The sequence below is a fragment of the Haliotis rufescens genome, unplaced genomic scaffold (assembly GCF_023055435.1).
Source record: "Haliotis rufescens isolate VD_foot unplaced genomic scaffold, xgHalRufe1.0.p SCAF_6, whole genome shotgun sequence".
NCBI lineage: Eukaryota > Metazoa > Mollusca > Gastropoda > Lepetellida > Haliotidae > Haliotis > Haliotis rufescens.
In genome coordinates this window covers 6,514,059-6,537,224 of record NW_025964334.1, presented here as the reverse complement: position 1 = coordinate 6,537,224, position 23,166 = coordinate 6,514,059, and the positions used below count along the sequence as shown (strand labels likewise).

At 42.6% G+C, this 23,166-nt stretch overlaps 1 protein-coding gene across 1 annotated transcript; it reads left to right on the top strand.

The window, feature by feature from the left end:
* Positions 1 to 1,186: 1,186 nt before the first annotated feature.
* Positions 1,187 to 23,166, top strand: LOC124148798. The gene is made up of 12 exons (XM_046520095.2): positions 1,187 to 1,344; positions 6,042 to 6,141; positions 9,425 to 9,540; positions 9,867 to 9,942; positions 11,388 to 11,509; positions 13,279 to 13,351; positions 15,223 to 15,344; positions 16,476 to 16,548; positions 18,191 to 18,321; positions 19,582 to 19,654; positions 22,159 to 22,283; positions 22,459 to 23,166. Exons 1-12 carry the CDS (start codon positions 1,311 to 1,313, stop codon positions 22,530 to 22,532), a joined length of 1,119 nt encoding a protein of 372 aa, XP_046376051.2. The 5' UTR covers positions 1,187 to 1,310; the 3' UTR covers positions 22,533 to 23,166.

The window sequence follows — 23,166 nt, the reverse complement described above, 5'->3', positions numbered from 1 at the left end:
GTAGATTTAAATTCTTTAAATTTAAACATTTTTCTACAATAGCAATGTACGTCAGTTTAAAAGAAACGAAAAACTGAAGAGTTTGACGCACTTTGTGACCCAACACAATAATATTAATTTGCAGTTATCCATAAATGTATATGATTATCGTCCGTACTTGTTTCTTGGAGAATACACCGGTCGTGTCCCCCTGTACATTTTAGACGCCAGTATATGTTCACTACCCATTTAACCAGTTACCAGTGAAAAATGTTAATTGGTTGCAATAGCGAACAGCAACTTACTGGGTATATTGTAACAAAAGCGAAAAAAGAATTGCTTAATCAGGTAAAAAACAGACTCCATAGAACCATACCAACTATACCATAAGCATGTCAGATATATGATAAATATGTTACGCATTTAAAAAACATGTTAACCTATTCATTTTTTGCTTTTAAAGAACGACTTTCATAGGTCCACTAGGGTTGTGTTACCTCTACCTTGTGCAGTTAGGGGCCAATCATTTAATATTTCGGCTTAATTCTCCCCCCCCCCCCCTCCCCCCCCCCACACACACACCTTACTCCTTAAAGGGGCGGTCGGGTAGCCTAGTGGTTTAAGCGTTCGCTCGTCACGCCGAAGACCCGGGTTCGATTCCCGACATGGGTACAATGTGTGAAGCCCATTTCTGGTGTCCCCCGCCGTGATATTGCTGGAATATTGCTAAAAGCGGCGTAAAATTATACTCACTCACTACTCCTTAAGAACATCGCTCGGATGTCTTTTTAGAATTATATTCAAAATGTCTATGCTCTCAACTAACTCTCATCCCAGGTTCCAAATTTCGTGTGTCACTACATGAACACCGACCCTGGACATTATCCGCCGTCTACCACACAGCCAGTTCTTGTGTCCAGCCAGGCAGAACTGACAGAAAAAAAGATTGATGTCAGATCCAGAGGTCAGCTGACAATTAGATGCAATTTTATATGCCTTCTGTTGTGGCAACGGCGAGACCAGTCGGGTATCGGATGGCTTTAATGACCCGATAGAATCTGTTCTGTACATTGATGGTGATTCCCGTAGCATGTCAAATCCTGCTTTTGTCACAACCACTCAGGAGATGTTAGATGGTGGAATAGTCCCATTCCCTATACGTCACCAACATTGAAAAGGCCTGTGTCGAATTACTTTGTTATTTTCAGCCCATGTGACCCAACATGACAGTGCTATGGGAACGCGGATGACATATAGAGAGGCGCGTTGTTCGCTATTCCAGTATCCGTCCATCCACAAGTTGTAACGGGGTCTCGCTAGCATCGCCCACCATGTTGAATCTGTTCGTCTTTGCTTTGCTTCTGGGTAAGTTTCTTCCTCACAATTATCATTTTATGAAATAAACATTAAATAATAAATACGTTGGAAATGGTGTAAATTTATTAATTTTCAAAGATAAGACGTCTAAGACCCATTAGTAGTTGTTTATAATGCAAACCGTGTTTTTTTAATTTAAAGTGTACATGCATGAAAACATTGTGCGCGAGTTGACATTGTCGGTGTTTTCGACGTCAAAACGCGTTTGAAGTGATCGTGATTTGTCAATAAGGAGACTGTTTTAAATAATATACTACAATAAGAGTGACGGTTTGGATTTTATATCCAGATGATATTCCGCTCACGTCCATTCGGTGTTCGTAAATTTATGATGAAAACAACTTTGCGGTAATTGGCATCGAACATTTTTTATTCAACAAACCTTTTTTCGATCAGTTCGTTGTGCAACTTGGGAGACTAGTTATTAGTACTTCGGGTGGTATGTTGTTAATTGTTAAATCTAAATAATAAAATGCATAATCTTAAACAAGAAGTAAGAGTAGACTGTTTTTTCTTTACACGGAAAACAACAGCTAGATAAGGTGAAATAAGAGGCATGTGTTATTTTTACATTACGATTATAATTAAAAAATATCAAGATTAAGCGAAAGAGAAAATTTTGAAAATACGAATCACTTGAAATAAATTATTGTTAAATCCTTTTAATGTGCTCAACTATCTGAACAAATATGCTACAGTTAAACATTACTTCTTTGATAGGCATTTAGAAGATGGATTACAAAGTAAGGATAGGACTTTGGCTTTATGTAATAGAGTAGTTGTTCATAAATAAATCCTATCCTTACTCAGATAAAGATTCGTCTGCCTTGTACTGCGCGCTTGACTGCCTTGACGTGGGCATTTCCTTAAGACATGTCTTTATGGCCAGGTCATGAAATTCTCTTTCATGTTTGTTTTTTAGTCCAAGCAACTTTTAAATTATATTAATCTATTTTAAATGTAAGTTAAAAAACACACTCCATATAATACTTAACAGTTTAAGAGGAAGTAATGACGCTAAAATACTCAACACAGTGAATATGTTCCAAGACACGTTTTATTGTCTACAAATTCTATTTATTATTATTTATTTGTTATATTTACTAACTAAATACGTTTATATTCATATGGCATTAAATTATTTGATAATGTAGATATTAATTAGACATCAACCGCCGTCATATAGCTGGAATATTACGTAACAAACAAAAACAAAACAATATTGCATCAACAGAGGATGCAGGGTAAATGTCTTTAAAAACATCATCACTCAGAAATCAATTATGTATTCTGTGTGTCTTTTCTATATTATGTTATCGAACTATTCGAAATTAATCTGTGTGGCCAAAGCGTACAGAAAGCTTTTTTCGAATTACATCTTTGTTTGATATTTTGGCAATTATATGCACATATGATAATTTTTTTAAAGCACATTTCAACATTGGAAAACTGTTTTAAATTCCTTCAGTGTTTATCAAGCGATCGACGGTCTCTAATTACTAGTCGGTCACCGAAGAAATCTCCCAAATCGTGTTATACTATGCGTATTAATGCAATCATAGATTATATCATTATTTGTTTAGAAACATAAACCACGTGTATCTTTTACGACCACGACAAATATAAGCTGTATCACGTGACATCATGCACGTCAAAACACGTGACGTCAAACCGCGCACACATGTCCAGACAACAAATTCACAACGGAGGAAAATCACCGACTGTCTGTAAGCGTATTTGATATAAATGCAGATGGCAACTTCATTGAACGAAAAGATGAAGCCATTGCTGACATTACAAAAGACACATCATGTACAGGTCAAAGATTTGCAAAAGAGTATCTTAGAAAAATGGAGAGTACACTCCACATAAATAATTTATGAATTTCATATTAATATAATAATACGGATAAATGCATTCACTGTACATAAGTGAAAATGAAACTTAGAGTCAGTGAGAGCATTTGTTTGGTGAGGTGTGTGTGTGTGGGGTGGGGGTGCGTTGCCATTCGGTAAGAGGCCTTGTTCAAATTGCTGTCGGTTGACCAGAGCCACTGGTCGACTTCTGGCGATCGAGGTTGTACCATAAATCTTCAATTGGGTTCATGTCAGGCGAACGCCCTTGCCTCGGGAAGATGGTCACAGTAACCTGATGGCGTAAATCTTGATCGCTTGCCTGTCCGACCAAGACTCGATTATTCACATACCGCCGTCATACAGCTGGAATATTACTGAGTGCGTCGTCAATTAGAAGACAAGACAAAACAAAACCCAATCTTGAACCACACTTGTGTACTTCCAGGTTACTTAACGTCATGTCATTCTGTATGTTCCAGTCTACACTTCCATGTCACTTAACGTCATGTCAGTCTGTATGTTCCAGTGTGTACTTCCATGTCACTTAACGTCATGTCATTCTGTATGTTCCAGTGTGTACTTCCATGTCACTTAACGTCATGTCATTCTGTATGTTCCAGTGTGTACTTCCAGGTTACTTAACGTCATGTCATTCTGTATGTTCCAGTGTATACTTCCATGTCACTTAACGTCATGTCATTCTGTATGTTCCAGTGTGTACTTCCATGTCACTTAACGTCATGTCATTCTGTATGTTCCAGTGTGTACTTCCATGTCACTTAACGTCATGTCATTCTGTATGTTCCAGTGCGTACTTCCATGTCACTTAACGTCATGTCATTCTGTATGTTCCAGTGTGTACTTGCAGGTCACTTAACGTCATGTCATTCTGTATGTTCCAGTGTGTACTTCCAGGTTACTTAACGTCATGTCATTCTGTATGTTCCAGTGTGTACTTCCATGTCACTTAACGTCATGTCATTCTGTATGTTCCAGTGTATACTTCCAGGTCACTTAACGTCATGTCATTCTGTATGTTCCAGTGTGTACTTCCAGGTTACTTAACGTCATGTCATTCTGTATGTTCCAGTGCGTACTGGCAGGTCACTTAACGTCATGTCATTCTGTATGTTCCAGTGTATACTTGCAGGTCACTTAACGTCATGTCATTCTGTATGTTCCAGTGTATACTTGCAGGTCACTTAACGTCATGTCATTCTGTATGTTCCAGTGCGTACTTCCAGGTTACTTAACGTCATGTCATTCTGTATGTTCCAGTGTATACTTCCAGGTTACTTAACGTCATGTCATTCTGTATGTTCCAGTGTGTACTTCCGGGTCACTTAACGTCATGTCATTCTGTATGTTCCAGTGTATACTTCCAGGTCACTTAACGTCATGTCATTCTGTATGTTCCAGTGTATACTTCCGGGTTACTTAACGTCATGTCATTCTGTATGTTCCAGTGTATACTTCCATGTCACTTAACGTCATGTCATTCTGTATGTTCCAGTGTATACTTCCAGGTCACTTTACGTCATGTCATTCTGTATGTTCCAGTGCGGACTAGCATGTCACTTAACGTCATGTCATTCTGCATTTTCCAGTTTACACTTCCAGGTCACTTTACGTCATGTCATTCTGTATGTTCCAGTGTGTACTTCCAGGTCACTTTACGTCATGTCATTCTGTATGTTCCAGTGTGTACTTCCAGGTCACTTAACGTCATGTCATTCTGTATGTTCCAGTGCGGACTAGCATGTCACTTTACGTCATGTAATTCTGCATTTTCCAGTTTACACTTCCAGGTTACTCAACGTCATGTCATTCTGTATGTTCCAGTTTACACTTCCAGGTCACTTTACGTCATGTCATTCTGTATGTTCCAGTTTACACTTCCAGGTCACTTTACGTCATGTCATTCTGTATGTTCCAGTGCGTACTGGCAGGTCACTTTACGTCATGTCATTCTGTATGTTCCAGTGTGTACTTCCGGGTCACTTAACGTTATGTCATTCTGTATGTTCCAGTGTGTACTTCCGGGTCACTTAACGTCATGTCATTCTGTATGTTCCAGTGTGTACTTCTGGGTCACTTAACGTCATGTCATTCTGTATGTTCCAGTGTGTACTTCCGGGTCACTTAACGTCATGTCATTCTGTATGTTCCAGTGTGTACTTCCAGGTCACTTAACGTCATGTCATTCTGTATGTTCCAGTGCGGACTAGCATGTCACTTAACGTCATGTCATTCTGCATTTTCCAGTTTACACTTCCAGGTCACTTTACGTCATGTCATTCTGTATGTTCCAGTGTGTACTTCCTGGTCACTTAACGTCATGTCATTCTGTATGTTCCAGTGTGTACTTCCAGGTCACTTAACGTCATGTCATTCTGTATGTTCCAGTGCGGACTAGCATGTCACTTTACGTCATGTCATTCTGTATGTTCCAGTTTACACTTCCAGGTCACTTTACGTCATGTCATTCTGTATGTTCCAGTGTGCACTTCCAGGTCACTTAACGTCATGTCATTCTGTATGTTCCAGTGTGTACTTCCGGGTCACTTAACGTCATGTCATTCTGTATTTTCCAGTTTACAATTCCAGGTCACTTTACGTCATGTCATTCTGTATGTTCCAATGTGTACTTCCGGGTCACTTAACGTCATGTCATTCTGTATGTTCCAGTGTGTACTTCCAGGTCACTTTACGTCATGTCATTCTGTATTTTCCAGTTTACACTTCCAGGTCACTCAACGTCATGTCATTCTGTATGTTCCAGTGTGTACTTCCGGGTCACTTAACGTCATGTCATTCTGTATGTTCCAGTCTTCTGTCCGAGCAGCTCGGCGACTACGTGTACCGTTTGTAAGACCACGTATGAGGCAGCTAGGGACGCTGGAGGCGCCACCGATGCTGAAAAGTGCACGTAAGTCAGCATCATTAAACCTATGTACAGTAAACTACGGTTATAAAGAACTCAAAGGGACCACTAATTTCAGTTCGTTATAACCGTAGTTCGTTATAAGCATATATACAGGATATCCAGCAAATGACCGGGACAAAAAAAGGTTCGTTATATCCGTCTGTTCGTTATAAACGTAGTTTACTGTATATTGAAACTCCTGTACCCTATGACACCAGTATATCGTTGAATACTCCTTTGAATATTACTGTGGGGGCACGGGTGGCTAAGTCGTCTAAGGCGCCGCAATTCGCCGTGAAGAGTTGCGTCCCTTGGACACACCGGAAACCTATGAATGTGGGTTCGAATCCTGGTTCGCCCCGATAATGTTTCTAGGTTTGTCAGCACCATACCCGTGCTCGTGGGTTTCGCCAAAGTGGTAAACGTCTGAGACCTGCATCACTTCGGGCTTTCCTCCCTATTAAGCTGACACGCCGTGATATAGGCTTTCGTTCGCCGATGTGTTTGCTTGTTGCATTAGGTATTTAGGATATCTGGCTTAAATCATAATGATCAAACTACACGTACAATATAAGCTGTCAACCGATCTCGAGGGGTATATGCTGTGATATACCCAGTGTATGAGCCAATGTACCCCGAGCGTTAGATGGCAGCGAATTTATCTAACCGAGATTCATTTATACAGGTTCGGAATATATGTTCGCAAGTTTCACGGAGTTAGGACAACGTGTAGCGGAAGACGCATACGAACGAGTCACTTCCTTTTACCGAGGGATTTCAGATAAACATCGGTTCATTTCAGAAACTCAACGATACTCATGCGAGATAATCTAGTAACCTAAAATGTGTTCCGAATTGATTTCTCAGCGGTCTTATTTTATCTTGTACTTAGAAGTCACAGAAAGAATCTCTTGAAAACCACATTTGCTACATCTTTAAGATTATCTCAATGCAATGTTATGGAACTAGCCCCATGCCTTTATAAGTGTTTGACAAAGGCACCAGCATCCGCCTATGTGAAGAAATGAGGAAACTTTCTGACATCTATTCGACATTTAAAAGATCTGTTCTTCTTTATTTTAGAAAATTTCTTGTTTTGACTTTGCATGGAGAGGTACAGACGTTTAGTGAGCATTTTTCAAATATTTGAATTAGGCGTCTGCTTGAATTAGGCGTCTGCTTGAATTAGACGTCTGCTTGGGCAACGGACTTGCTCATAGTAACATTTTCTCTAAACGTTCGAGAAATCAGCCGAATTGTCGTTTATGCTGCCTATATATTTAAAAAAACCCAGAAAAGCAATGGGAACTCGTGTGTGTATGTCCCATCCCTTTTTTGTCTGTCTGTCTGTATGTCTGCCTCCCTCCCGCCCTCTCTTTCCCTCTCTCATTTTAACACTGTGTGTGTCTCTCTCTATCTCTCCTTGTCTCTGTGTGAGTCTTTCTCCTCTCTGTATGTCTCTCTCCCTGTCTCGCTCTCTCCTATCTCTCTCTTTCTTTCTGTGTCTCTCCCTCTCTCCTCTCTCGGTGTCGCTGTGTCTCTTTCTCTGTATCACTCTCTATGTCTCTCTGTCTCACTCTCTCCTCTCTCTGTATCTCTTTCTGTGTGTGTCGCTCTTTTTCTCCCTCTCTCCCATCTCATTCCTCTCTGTGTCTCTCCCTGTATGTCTGACTCCTCCCCCCCCCCCCCCCCTCTCTCTCTCTTATATACTGAACCAAATTAAAAACTTCCCAATCCTAAAATTTTGACCAGTTATCATTGTGGGCCCTTATTGTGTATTTAAACAGAAATGGCCACGTATTGTCTCAGAAAACACCCGTTTTTGTGCAGGTGAATCGATCAAAATCATGTGCACAGCACTATAGTGGCAAAAGTGTTTTTTCACGTGCAACTGGTCACGTGGCCATAATACCGCACGTGTTTACAGCCATACTTGTTAGCAGTCATTAACAAAAAAAGAAAAACACAAGAAAACAAAAGTCTTTACGGCCATTTGTCATGCAAAGCCTTTCAAATGTTCAACGTGAACGTGCCATCGGCATGTTGCAGACGGGAACGTCCGTAGCTGAAGCCGCAAGGACGATGGGTTGTAGTCGACGGACTGTTTATGATTTACAGACGCGTCTACAGCAAACGGGTACCACCGCTGATCGCCCTCGGCCAGGTCGACCACGTGTGACGTCACATGCAGAGGATCGTCAGATTGTCTTATGTCACCTCCGTAACCGATTTTTGATGGCTACATCAACCAGAAATGAACTGTTTAGGGGTAGACTGAGTGCGCAAACTGTTCGAAACCGTCTGAGAACTGCTCACCTTCAAGCACGACGGCCATACTGCGGGCCGATTCTGAATCAATTACACAAACGTCAACGTCAATTGTGGGCACAGCGACACTTACGATGGACTCAGAGGAATTGGAATCAAGTCGTCTTCAGTGATGAATCCCGATTAATCTTCGATTTGCTGATGGTAGGGCGAGGGTGTGGAGGCGTCGTCATGAACGTTACGCCCAGTGTTGTGTACAGGAAGTTGACAGATTTCGAGGCGGAAGTTTCATGGGGTGGGGTGCTTTCTGTGGCAATGCACGTTCCAGGCTTCTTGTCATGCGTGGCAAATCAACGCTGCTGCTTACCGCGACCAGGTACTGGCACCAGAACTTCTGCCTTTTATGGCAGCACATGGACCCGGTTTGATCTTCCAACACGACAATGCCAGACCCCACACAGCAATTTTGACAAGGAATTTCCTTCAGTATGCGGGAGTCAACGTCATGGACTGGCCGTCAAGGTCTCCCGACCTCAATCCCGTCGAACACGTCTGGGATGCTCTTGGCAGAAGTCTGCGCACTCTCCTGAACCAACCACAGAATTTGCAAGATCTTGGCACCATTTTGCAGCAACAATGGCGTCGTCCTCCGCATCATGTGTTCACAAGCATCACAAGGTCCATGCGGAGGCGTTGTGTGGCAGTTGTCAACGCACATGGTGGCCATACACGCTACTGAACTTGTGTCCCATCAGATTCTCGTGCTTGGGACTTATGATTTAAACTTTTGATGTTATTACCGAATACCGTAGGTGCTTGGATCAAATTATGGTTACCACCGTTAATTAAAATCCTTCTTTGGACATTAATGATTAAAAATTACCTTTTCTGATACATTTGTCCGTTGTATATCATATATGGGATTACTTTTAAAAAGTTTTTAATTTGACTCAGTATATATCATGTCCTTGTATATCATTGTGTGTTCTAGTATGTTTTTAATTTTTTTTGTGTGCAGTGCCCTGCAGGAGTACTTGACCTGTCTGGAGACGTCGGCTATGGGCGACGCAGGATGCCCACCGGCCACAGCAGATGCCGCACAGATCGGCACCGATTACACCGGTGCTTCTTGCTGTAAGGAGACAGATATATACCACAACCAACTACTTTGAAACACAAACTAAATCATTGCCGTTTTCATCATATGTGTATTAGGCTGAACATCTCATTTTCCCCTTTTAAACATTCGTTCATCTCTTAATGGGAACGAAAACATTAATATATATATATATTTTTATAATAACTTTTAAAATAAAATATGTCAGTACTTTGGTCTTACCTCCCATATCAAGCTTTTAGCCGTCACACAACTGAAACAGCTTTCGAATCGGTGTTAAACCAAACTCACTCACTTGAATGTAAATTACATGTACTTAATTATTTGTTCTATTTTTGCGTAGCGTTCACGGATACCTGCCTCTGTCAGAAGTTGTTCTGGGAAACTGACCAGAGCGCCGATGCAGCTGCAGTTTGCACGTAAGACATTATTGTTTAAACTCAGACTGATGGTGCTACCCTTGAGGAGTCCGGGTTAAAAGAGGCCGCCAGCAATAAGAGGCAATAAGATGTCATGGAGTTATGGAAAAGCATCTTTGGTTAGAGTGTATAAACTTTCAACCACGATTTTAATAAACCCAGATGGACCTTTCAAATCATCCTATGTTTATTGCAGTAAACATGTATGTTTATTAGTAACTCTAGCTTGAATTTTGAAAATACTTGATTCAGATCCAAACGATGAGTGGGAGTTTATCGGACATTATAAACCTATTCATTGGGATCGCTATTGAGTAAGAGACTTCTTTCTATAGGCATTAAAACCTATTGTGAGGTTTTACTTTCCAGTCGGGTTAAATGTCATAAACAGGGACGTTGTAATGTCCCAGGGATTTTATATAATGTCCTGGGTATTTTATTAATATAACTTTCGTTCAGATTGTAACATGTAATGAAATGTAAAATCAAATGACAAATGTTTTCTTTATATTCACGAGGATCGATCTCGCAACCTTCATATCTGTAGCCAAGTAAGTGTACCACGAGGCTACAGAGGTGTTGATAAGCCTCACTGGTTTTTAGAATGTCCTTTTCAAGATCCGTACGCCAGCAACAGATATTTTACGCGCGTTTCCTAAGGTTCATGGACAGTATGTTCGAAACATAAACATGTTGATAAATGTTGTTTTAAGTTTCTTTTTTCGGTTTATAAGCATGGAAAAACACTTTCCCTCGGTTTTGGTAGACAGAGCATGCCCTGGGGGTCGGTTTTTTTTTCCCTCTCCCAAAGGCATGCTCTGTCTACCAAAACCGAGGGAAAGTGTTTTCTCCAATACATAAAACACAGCAGGGAGAATACAGCACGAGGGGCCCAGCGAGGGGTGGTTTATTCTCCCTGCAGTGTTTTATTGTACAACTCCCACTCGTTCTTTATTTCTTATATGAGATATCAACATTATGTACAGCCTCTTTAAGCATGATGATGAAAGATACAAACTTTACAAATATTTACCCGTATTTCAATAATGATGACTCCCTCAATAGAATCCGACCTCGACAAGTCCATTTATGCACAGGTGGATATTTTTCGCATATTCTCACAATCCTTACGTCGATACCCCATACCTTTGCTCCCAATGACAATCGTCTCTCCCGCTTTTGCATGCGATCGTTCGGCCATCGGTTTTATCTGCGTTGCCCAGTTACATCTACGGGGAACAGCTCACGAGACACTCCCCTCTAAAAAATAACGTCGTACAATTTACGACGTCATCATGTTGCGAGCGCATGTTCGAACCTCCAGAAATGACGTCATGATAGAACTGTTTATCGTGAAATAAACAAAACTGCGTTCTTCATTGTTCTTTCCGATTTACATATTATGTACTAGTATATGAATGTTAAAAGTTACGCTATTTCCATAGTGCCGCCCAGGCTTACATCGTTTGTCTGAAGGGGAAGACTGCAGCGACCTGTGATGGGTCCGGCGTAATGGCTCTGGCTACTGGTGTCGAGGCAAGGATGACGGCTCTCACAACAGACTGTGGTAAGTTCCCTATTCGTTTCATGCAGATTTCAAGGATGTGATAGGGTAAATAAAAGCCACAGAATGAATCACTAACGAATGGTGATGATACCAGGTCTTCGCGTGAAGGTGAACGAATCCTGCCCCACGAATGTCCCCTGTCACAAACACATGGATAGGCAAGTCAATCGTTCACCTGAAAAATACCACGGGAACATAGGGATTTGCATCAGATATAATTTTTGTCACTGATGCGTCAAATTTTGAAATGTCTTCCTCGTGTCTACCATGAAACGGTTTTGAATACTGTAACCCCATTCGTCACCACTCGCCCCTTTCCGTAACCTGCAAGAAGACTCGTCCCCCTATCGATGAAAGTTATGTGCGAAAATACGACAAACCAATCAGAATGCGCGTATGATTTCAAGTTCTTCGTCAAAGAATCCTTCAGAAATAATTTCTGCTTTTACATATGTCTTGCATCTAAAAATATACCCAAGACACAGTTAAATGTGTTCAATCATACTGTATAATTTCGTATGTCCTGATGTGCTTTTAATTACAACTGAAATATAAATGATATGTGGGGAAATATATGTGAACCATTGCGCAACGAGTTGACAATTGTTTTATGTATGCCCGTTTGCGCTAAGACGGAACCCGGTCGCAAAAATGGCCACGAGAGGGGCACGAGTCGCTATTCGGCTTGTCCCGGAATAACACGAGTTGGTCACGAATGACTGTAACCCTTATCAAACAACTTTTGAGCAAGAGCCGTTTGGCGCCCTTTCAAAATCTTCACATTTGCTGTTCACGTACCTTGCGGTTCATGGGTAGCTTAGTGGTTGACGCGTTCACTCGTCACGCCGAAGCCCGGGATTAGGCCTCACATGAGAATAAGGTATGAAGCCCATTTAGGGCACAATCGGCTTTCTTTCCTCATCCGAGACGATATGGCATAATTGAAATGCTGTTAGGAGCTAACTCATACCATAGTTGGGGGAATTGGCAGCTCAGTCGTCTGAGGTGGTATGGGTTCGAACTTCGGTTCGCTCTGAATATGTTCATAGTTTTTAAGCACCATCCCCGCGCTCGTGGGTTTCGTCAAAGTGTCTAAGACTCCAAACTTTTACGCAGTGATATAACTAGAATACCGTTAAAATCAAACTCTACCCGTGAAGATCCAGAGTAGAATAGCAGCCCATTCTTGCCGTAAAAGGCGACTATGCTTGCCGTAAAAGGCGACTATGCTTGCCGTAAAAGGCGACTATGCTTGCCGTAAAAGGCGACTATGCTTCCCGTTAAAGGCGACTATGCTTCCCGTTAAAGGCGACTAACGGGATCAGGTAGTCAGGCTCGCTGACTTGGTTGATGCATGTCATCGGATTTCGATTGCGTGGGTCGATGCTAATGATGTCAGTCACTGGATTATCTGGTTCAGACTCGATTAATTGCAGAACGCCGTCACATAGCTAGAATATTGCTGAGCGTGGCGTTAAACAACAAACAAACAAACAATCACTCTAACACGCATTGTAGTTAATTACTCTGAGATTGCACGCCCATGCCAATGGTCCTTTAACGTTGTAGCTATATCGTGAATTGCAGTAAGATTGTACGTACCCCTAAACAATGTAAGGTTGAAAGTGACATATTTTAAGTAGAAGTAACACAGTCAATAAGATATTTCGAGGGTATCGTTTTCTTACCAAAATATCAAACAGTCCATGTCCATTATATTGTATTTACAAAGGAAATGTTATATACAATTTGGTGTAACTTTTTATCAGTTATCACAACCGCCTGCCAGTGTGAGATCGATGCTGCCAAAGCTGACATCTCCGACGATACTAAGAAATGCACGTGAGTATGCACATGAAGAGATATGTTGAAAGCTGGCACTAGAGGATGTCAGGTAACATCGACTAAAATAGCATTCAACGCAAACACAAGTACGGCGTTAAAGGTGCAAAAAAGGTGTTTCAGGTTTTTATGACAGATGTTTTACTATTGCTTTATTTGGAAATATAAATTAAATAATATTGTCTTTATAGCCTCTTCATTGTGTTTGTTTGTTTGTAGTTTGACGCCGCACTCAGCAATATTCCAGCTATATGACGGCGGTCTGTAAATAATCGAGTCTGGACCAGACAATCCTGTTATTGACATCATGAGCATCGATCCACGCAATTGGGATCGATGAAATTCATCAACCAAGTCAGCGAGCCTGACCCCCCGATCCCGTTAGTTGCCCCTTACGACAAGTATAGTCGCCTTTAACGACAAGCATGGGTTGCTGAAGAGCTATTCTATCCCGGATCTTCACGGGTGCTCTTCATTGTGAAAGGGGGCACGGGTGGCCCAGTCGTCGAAATCGCCGCGATTCGCTGTGCAGAGTTGCGTCCTTTGGGCATGCCAGAAACCTATGATTGTGGGTTCGAATCCCAGTTTTCCCCGATTATGTTTCTAGGTTTGTCAGCACCATACCCGTGCTCGTGGGTTTCACCGAAGTGGTAAACGTCTAAGACCTGTATCACTTAGGGCTTTCCTCCCACATTTAACTGACACGCGGCGATATAACCGGAATACTGTTAAAAGCGGCGTTAAACCCAGCTCACTCACTCATTCATTGTGAAAAATACCCTAATGTGATGTAGATAGCCACAAGAATCCAACAATGTATAACCTTCCTGTGATTCTGCGCAGAACCTACCTAAACAAGTCTTGAATACGGTCTGGCCTTCACCTGACCTATCAGCTGCATTCGTGACCAACTCGTGTTATTCCGGGACAAGCCGAATAGCGACTCGTGCCCCTGTCGTGGCCATTTTTGTGACCGGGTTCCGTCTTAGCGCAAACGGGCATACCTAAAACAATTGTCAACTAGTTGCGTAATGGTTCACATATATTTCCCCATATATTATATATATTTCAGATGCAATTCAAAGCACATCGGGACATGCAGAATTATACAGTATGATTGGACACATTTAACTGTGTATTGGGTATATTTTTAGATGCAAGACATATGTAAAATCAAAAATTATTTCTGAGGGATTCTTTGACGAAGAACTTGAAACCATACGCGCATTCTGATTGGTTTGTCGTATTTTCGCACATAACATTCATCGATAGGGGGACGAGCCTTCTTGCAGGTTACGGAAAGAGGCGAGTGGTGACGAATGCTATCAGCTGATGAACGTATATCAGTGCACGGAAATGCTTTGATTCGATAAGCACTGACGTCATGACAAGTTGTGCTTGTCACTGAATGGATATAGGGTATTAAGTGTTAAGTTGAAAATATCTCGAGATCGTAAAGGTATATCATCTGAGCTAGTTCCCTATCATGCAAACACGCCTCTACTTGAGGCTATACATTCTGTTCACAAGTTGCACATTTGTAGGATGTTCACCCACTAGCTGCCCACGTTTGGGTGTGTCACTTGCTCAGTGATTTCGTGAAACGTGAAGATCCGCGGTAGAATAGGCCTCCAGCAACCCATGCTTGCTGGAAAAGGTGACTAACGGGATCGGGGGGTTAGGCTCGCTGACTTGGTTGATGCATGTCATCGTATCCCTATTACGTAGATCGATGATCATGTTGTCAATCACTGGATCGTCTGGTCCAGACTCGATTATTTACAGACCGACGTCATATAGCTTGAATATTGCTGAATGTGGCGTTAAACAACAGACAAACAAAACAAACAATCACTGCGTTGGTGTTTCAGAGCTTACAAGGCCCAGTATGCCTGTGTGTACTCTCTGGCCACGGCTCCATGTGATGCAGGAACTACCATCACCACTCTACAGACATCTGCAGCAGCATCTGTAACGGGAGCCACATCATGCGGTAGGTATTGAAAGACAACCTCTTCAACTGCATTAAGGGGCGGTCGGGTAGCCTAGTGGTTTAAGCGTTCGCTCGTCACGCCAAAGACCCGGGTTCGATTCCCGACATGGGTACAATGTGTGAAGCCTATTTCTGGTGTCCCCCGCCGTGATATGCTGGAATATTGCTAAAAGCGGCGTAAAACTATACTCACTCACTCACTCAACTGCATTTAAGTGTCCAAGAAAAACTGTTTGAGACCATAACACCATGTCTTTAGAAACATACAACATCTCAAGTGAACAATTTATATATTTTTGTAAAACATGAGGACAAATTGTTTTTAGAGCATTTTGGGGAAGATATTACTGTATTTTCCTAAATCCCAGAACATAGTTGGAGTATCACGTGGGATTGAGTGAGTGAGTGTTTTGTAACGCCACAGTTAGCAATGGTCAAGGCGGCTTTTCAGAGGTCGATTCTGGACATTGAAAACCATGATACCACATGCAACGACGCACGTCACGATGTTATGACGACACGTTGGTTGACAGGTCTGCTTGACCAACCGATTACAATTGTAGTCGGCTGTAATGACGAGAGGGGCTGTCGGGTAGCCAAGTGGTTAAAGCGTTCGGTCGTCACGCCGAAGACCCAGGTTCGATTCCCGACATGGGTACAATGTGTGAGCGAGTATGCTTGTCGTAAGAGGCGATTAACGGGATCGGGGGGTCAGGCTCGCTGACTTGGTTGATGCATGTCATCGTATCCCGATTGCGTGGATCGATGCTCATAATGTCAATCACTGGATTGTCTGGTGCAGATTCGATTTTTTACAGACCGCCGTCATATAGCTGGAATATTGCTGAGTGAGATCCAGAGAGAGGTCCAAGCGGTCCGTTGTAGGCAGTAAAATTACCTGAGAGAGGATTTTGATATTGTCGACCCCTCTCTTTTACAAATGCAAGATCCGCCCTTGGTGTAGTGGGTTTGTCCATTTTTTTATCTGTGATTTTCTTTCAATAATATTTCTGTATTTCATTTTTTTATAAATGCATGTCATGTTTCCAATGCTTCATGGCTGTAACAATCCGTTGTACACTCAATTTTACTGAACTTATATGTGTGTGTTCTCTCCTCGCCATTTCACAGCATTTGACGACACGTGTTTGTGTCAAAGAGTATACGACGCCGCCACAAAAACAACTGACGCCGACAAATGCACGTAAGTGGTCTATTCTGATATCCCAGGCAGTCTAACAACGAGTCATTGACAATTCGTCGGGTTACTGGTGATTAAACGTGAATGATAATATATGATAAATCCGTTCAGGGTATACCAGAACATAAGAGCTACATTATCCTAATGTGGACAACGTATTTTGATGGTGACCATGGATACCTAGTTTGTCCAGTTTCACTTTTTAAAGAGTGAGTGAGTGAGTTCGGTTTAACGCCGCTTTTAACAGTATTCCAGTTATATCACGACGTGTCAGCTTAATGTGGGAGGAAAGCCCGAAGTGATGCAGGTCTCAGACGTTTACCACTTCGGTGAAACCCACGAGCACGGGTATGGTGCTGACAAACCTAGAAACATAATCGGGGCGAACCGGGATTCGAACCCACAATCATAGGTTTCTGGCATGTCCAAGGGACGCAACTCTGCACAGCGAATCGCGGCGCCTCAGACGACTGGGCCACCCGTGCCCCCTCACTTTTTTAAAGAAACCAACCACATCACTTCTGTGCTTTATATCCCTTTTCCGTACACCGTACAGTCACTGGGAATATACAACCGTCATTAATATTAGTATTAAATATACTCTATTCCGTCTCGAGGGGCCGTCGGGTACCTAGTGGTTAAAGTGTTAGTTCGTCACGCCGAAGACCCGGTTTCGATTCCCGACATGGGTACAATGTGTGAAACCCATTACTGGACTATTGCTAAAAGCGGCGTAAAACCAAACTCACTCACTCGCCGTTGGAGTTCTCCAGCGATACTGCCTGTTGCATGTCCGAGGGCGCTCTTATCCGCACCATTCCCATTCTTTGTCTGTGAGGTGGCAAGGGTGGTTCGGTCGTCGGAGGCGCCGCAATTCGCTGTGCAGAGTAGCGTCCCTTGCACACGCCAGAAACCCTTGGTCGTGGGTTCGAATTCAGGTTCGCCCCGATTTTGTTTCTTGGTTTATCAGCACCAAGCCCGTTCGCCTGGGTTTCACCAAAGTGGTAAACGTCTGAGACCTGCATCACTTCCGACTTTCATCACACATTAAGCTGACATGCCGCGATATGAAGGGATACACAATTCAAAGCTGTGTTAAAACCAACACAGTGATCGGTTAGTAATCAGGGGATGTCTCAACGAGATGTCCTTGTTTTGTTTGTTGTTGAACGCCGCAATATTCCAACTATAAGACGGCGGTCTGTATCATAAGTTTGGTAGTCATAAGCTCTGAAACACAAACGCAGTGATTGTTTGTTTGTTTGTTTGTTGTTTAACGCCGCGCTCAGCAATATTCCAGCTATATGACGGCGGTCTGTAAATAATCGAATCTGGACCAGACAATCCAGTGATTGACATCATTAGCATCGATCGTCGCAACTAGGACACGATGACATGCATCAAACAATTTCATTTGGTTAGTCGCCTCTAACGACAAGCATGGGTTGCTGAAGACCAATTCTAACCCGGATCTTCACAGGGGTATCGAGATGTTCCCATGACATACAGCAGAACAGTGGGTACATTTGCGTATCTTAATTAAACTGAGCCACTAGCTGTTTTGTGCTTTAGCGTGTCCTTTATCGATCCTCCAAAATCCAGCTTTATTTACAGATTTGTGTATCATTTTAATGGTTTTCTACAGTGCTCACAAAGATCAGCTGAGCTGCCTGAGAACTTCAAAATCAGCAGGCTGTGACGGCACAACCACCAAAAGCGCAGTAGCGATGACTTCAGAAACTGCACGAGCAACGTTGCCCGTGGGCGACTGCCCAGGTAGGTACCAAGTTCCACTGAGGTAAAGGGTGGTGGGGTAGCCCATTGGGTAAAGTGTTAACTCGTCACGCTGAAGGCCCGGGTTCGATTCTCCACATGGATACAAGGTGTGAAGCCCATTTCGGGTGTCCCTCGCCGTGATATTGCTGGAATATTGCTACAAGCGGCGTAAAACCATACTCACTGAGGTAAAGCTGTCTTGTCACAAAAGATCATGCTCCGTAGTTCATTCGAGGGGGCCTCGGGTGGCTTAGTGTCCAGTGTAAAATAACGTCCTTTGGGCGCGCCAGAAACCTGTGATCGTTGATCGAGTGGTATAATAAATAATAGCTCTGTAACATTAAAGACATAGGGAATCTCACCCCAATGTCTTTTGATATCAAATATATCAACACGAGTTTTATATCAACGAGTGTTGATATATTTGATATAAAAAGACACTCGGGTGAGACTTCATTTATCATTCAATATCATTCTTCCAACTTTTTCAGTTTGTTCACAGTAACAAGCAGTGTCTTAAGTGTAGAAAGTAGTGCTAACAGCTTCAGTAGCAGAGTCATAACACACTCCGTCGCAGTGGTGACTCAGCATAACACCACTGCCACAGGCTAATTTGCATATCACGTGACCGGACTTTTCTCTTGTTTGTAAACAAACGCGCTTTTTCAGAAATCAGTATAGAACGGACTAATGCAAGTATTTGGGGGCGCTTTACATATTGTTTTGCATAACTATATAGATATGCTACTACAACTGCGACAGTGAGTTGCATGACAATATATATTTATGCATCAAAGTGACCGTGTCGCTAGCTCTCCGTTGGGCTTCGATGACAGCACGTGGAGCCGTACAACCAATGTAAACATAGGATAACTACGCAAAAACAAGTAGATTTTTACGTATTTGCATACTTTCTCAATGAAAGTTAACCATTCTTTGACATTTGTTTATGAAAATGTGTAGACTTGTAAAACATGAAACGGATGAAAAGCATATGCAATATCTCGAATGGACTGTGAAAGATGTGACGAATCGTCACATGGCGCTGGCCTGTGGCAGAGGTACTATGCTAGCTGGCTGCCGGCCGCATGGAACTCTGGGTAGGAGAGTGAGATATCGCTTGATCTCACTCAAGCGATATTTCCTGTTGGAGCCAGATTTGGATGAAAAATTATATTTTCAACTGTAACCTCTGATTGAGCCAGTTGGAATTAGAATTTATCGCAGAGCAACGATTTAACAGCTTCTTAATGTTTACAGCTCTGACTGCTTCGTGTCAGTGCGAGGTTGACGCCGCCAAAGGAGACGCCGATACCGACGCCAAATTCTGCACGTGAGTAGGCACCGTGGATTAGTTAGTTTCCAGTGTGCTAACACGTCATGCTATTTAACACCGGACCGCAGGCGACTCGCTCGAATTGTCATCAGTAGCATCTACGCTAAATGTACATGTTAATGTGCAGGTGAGGTGAAATGGAGTTTAACGTCGCGTCCAAGATTATTGCACTTATATACCTACATGCATGCACGTGTGTGTGTGTGTGTGTGCGCACGCGTGTGTGTGTGAATGAGAGAGAGATACCATGCCGCAGTTTAACATGAATACCCCCCTCAGACACAGTGTACCAACTCCGAGCCGACCAGCCCCTTAATGCCGGGTGCCGAGCGCCGAGCGCCGACAGGTTAACAACAAGTGTAATCTTTTAACGTCTTTTGTGCCGCCTCCGTGGTCCTGTGGTAGAGCGTCCGCCCGGAGAGCGGAAGGTCCGGGGTTCGATGCCCGGCCGCGTCATACCAAAAGACGTTAAAAGATGGTAATTGTTTTTACCCTGTCTGGCGCTCGACATTAAGGGGCTAAAACAAGGACTGGTCGGCTCGGAGTCAGTATACTGTGTCTGAGTTGGGTATTCATGTCAAACTGCGGCATGGTATCTCAGTGAGCTAACACTATAAATCGGCATCAGTCCGGACTAGTACAAGCAGCCACACACACACACACACGTGCATACATGTCGCTATATAAGTGCAATAATCTTGGACGCGACGTTAAACCCAATTTCACCTCACCTTTAACGTCTTTTGGTATGACGCGGTCGGCGGTTATCCAATCTCATTAAAATCAGACCTTAGTTCTCGCTACCGCTGAACAAAGATCTTTGTTTAGCGGTAGCGAGAACTAAGATCTGATATTAATGAGATTGGCGATTATCCAATGGTCGATAATAAATTTATAACACGGACTCGGAAGATTACTTCCCCATTCATGAATAAAATGAGACAAAACCGTTCCCATAAACTTAAAGTGTCCTTTGTACGATTCCGACTATATCATCAGCAAGTGGTAAAACATCAGTGTCAAATAGGAAAACGTGTTCGTATTTTGCTCCACTGGTAGCACCCGTTCAAACATCTGTACAGCCACCTCAAGTGTTCACCTGAAGAAACATGGGAACATATGGTATAAGTAAACATAGAGAACCGGATATAATTTTTGTCACATGTCCTACATGAACATTTTGAAGGATTCACTGAGGCATTGAATGTTGTAACGCTTTTCAAACTACTTTTGAGCAAGAATCGTATGATGCTCTTTGCTATCATAGAAATAGCATTTTCAATTGATCCTCAAAATCTGTGAAATTTGTGCAACAAGAACTGGAGGTGCTGGAATGGTATTTGACATGAAGGGAAAGTTGACTATGACTACGACTACGACTACGACTACGACTATGACTATGACTACGACTACGACTATGACTATGAAAGGTTTCATTGGCCTCTTCTATTTCTAGCCCCGGTGGGGAATCAGTGAATGGAACGTGGCTCGTATATAATTATTGAACGGTATCAGGTCGTCGACTTTCCCGAAGCTTAAGTTAAACCTCTTGTCCAAATTGATTTTGCCAATTCGAGCAGAAAGTCCGATGCATATGCATAAAGACACAGATGACCAAGGAGGGAGCACAGTTGGTGCTACTTGGGATGTCTACGTCTTGCCCTATGTGCTGTCCCCAGACTGTACATAGGGAGTCCAGCATTTCACACATTGAAAGATGACATTTGCTTTCATTTTTTTAAAAATATTGTCCGATTTGATTCACATCGTAAAACACGAAAGGGCATTTTGAATACACCTATGGTCCTCGATGAAGGACCTGGCACATTATAATTGAATGTGCCTTTGTCGAGGACAGAGACAACGGAAACAATGTTGTTGTGGATAGCTGCATCATCTGTTGAGAAAATAAATACTAAATTTGGTAATGTGGTACCGGAGTCAGATTTACCATTTGTCAGTGCCTGCTGTGTTGTTCTCCTGCCAGGACACCTTGGACCGCGTTCCTCAAAGCGACCGTCAATCGCAGATCAAATCATAAGTTAAGACGTCGTAACGCCAAGATAACTCTGTTTGTTTGTTTGTTTGTTTGTTGTTTAACGCCGTGCTCAGCAATATTCCAGCTATATGACGGCGGTCTGTAAATAATCGAATCTGGACCAGACAATCCAGTTATTGACATCATGAGCATAGTTCTTCGCAATTGGGATACGATGACATGCATCAACCAGGTCAGCGAGCCTGACCTCCCGATCCCGTTAGTAGCCTCTTGCAACAAACATAGTCGCCTTTTACAGCACGCATGGGTTGCTGAAGACATATTCTAACCCAGATCTTCACGGGTTCCAAGGTATCTCTGAGGAACGTCAGTAATATGTTTCTGCGACTCTTACGTTAACCATGGAGAACATGGATTATATTCTGCCTGGAGTTTCCAACTGGTGTCACTAGTTCCAGATCTTGTGGACAGTTTGTATGATAATGCCATTTGCTTTCTACAGTGTGCTGATGACTTTGAAGACATGCCTTAGTGCGATAACAACTGTAACTGAGGCCGGGTGTACCTCTGCTTTGGCCCAGGCCGCCCTCGCCACTGACACTGCTGCCAAAATAACAACCGCAGCGTGTAAGTATCTCTGTGAACATTACGTCATAGCCCTGCATCAATGTCGTATAATTAGCTGCGGACGAGGATCCTATAACTATGGGTTCGAATCCCAGACTCGCCTTGATTAGTAGATTATGTTGCTCACTTGCTCACTTTGCAATGATGATCAATGCTACCTTTTTTCGTTTTTCAGGTAGCAGTGCTGCATACGTGACCATTGCGATGACGTCTTTGTTCGTGTCAGGTCTTGCTAGCATTATTCTTTAAACAAAGTCCGTCAAGGTTTGACTGTTAGCGTGCTATCATATTCAACCCTCTGTTCCTATTATAAAGTTTGATGCCTGCTTCATCTGGACACTTTCAACAAGATGTTTGCAACTAACCAGGGCTCCGTTTCCCCATCTGATGGAACGCCATGTACACAAGCCTGGAAGTGAGCCCGTGACGTTAGCCCGTGAAGTGATGATCCCATTTTATATTTTTGATACTTTTATCGTTTCTACACCTTCATTTATGTTGACGTTGCATTGTTAGACGAGTTGACCCATTCAAGTAACCATACATTCTCCAAAATATATTCAAAACCACCAAAAAGTGACTGCATGACCGCTGTGTATGACGTGGGATCAAGCAATTGTTACCACTGACAAACAATTTGTGGTCTTGCAAACGATGAGCGCTGAATTCCCATCAAGTGTATTGCTTTTTATTCAAGATTCGGGACAGCTCTGGTAATACTTTTCTAGTTTTACCAATGTTTGACACTCTTGGCTCACGGAATTATGAACTGTTGGCTTCTTGGAAGATTCAACTCCCGTGTTCTGTACCTTAATGACGTGTTGAGTTACTGACGGTACACGTTGGTTATTCCACAGAAATAAACGGTACTGTTCACGAACAA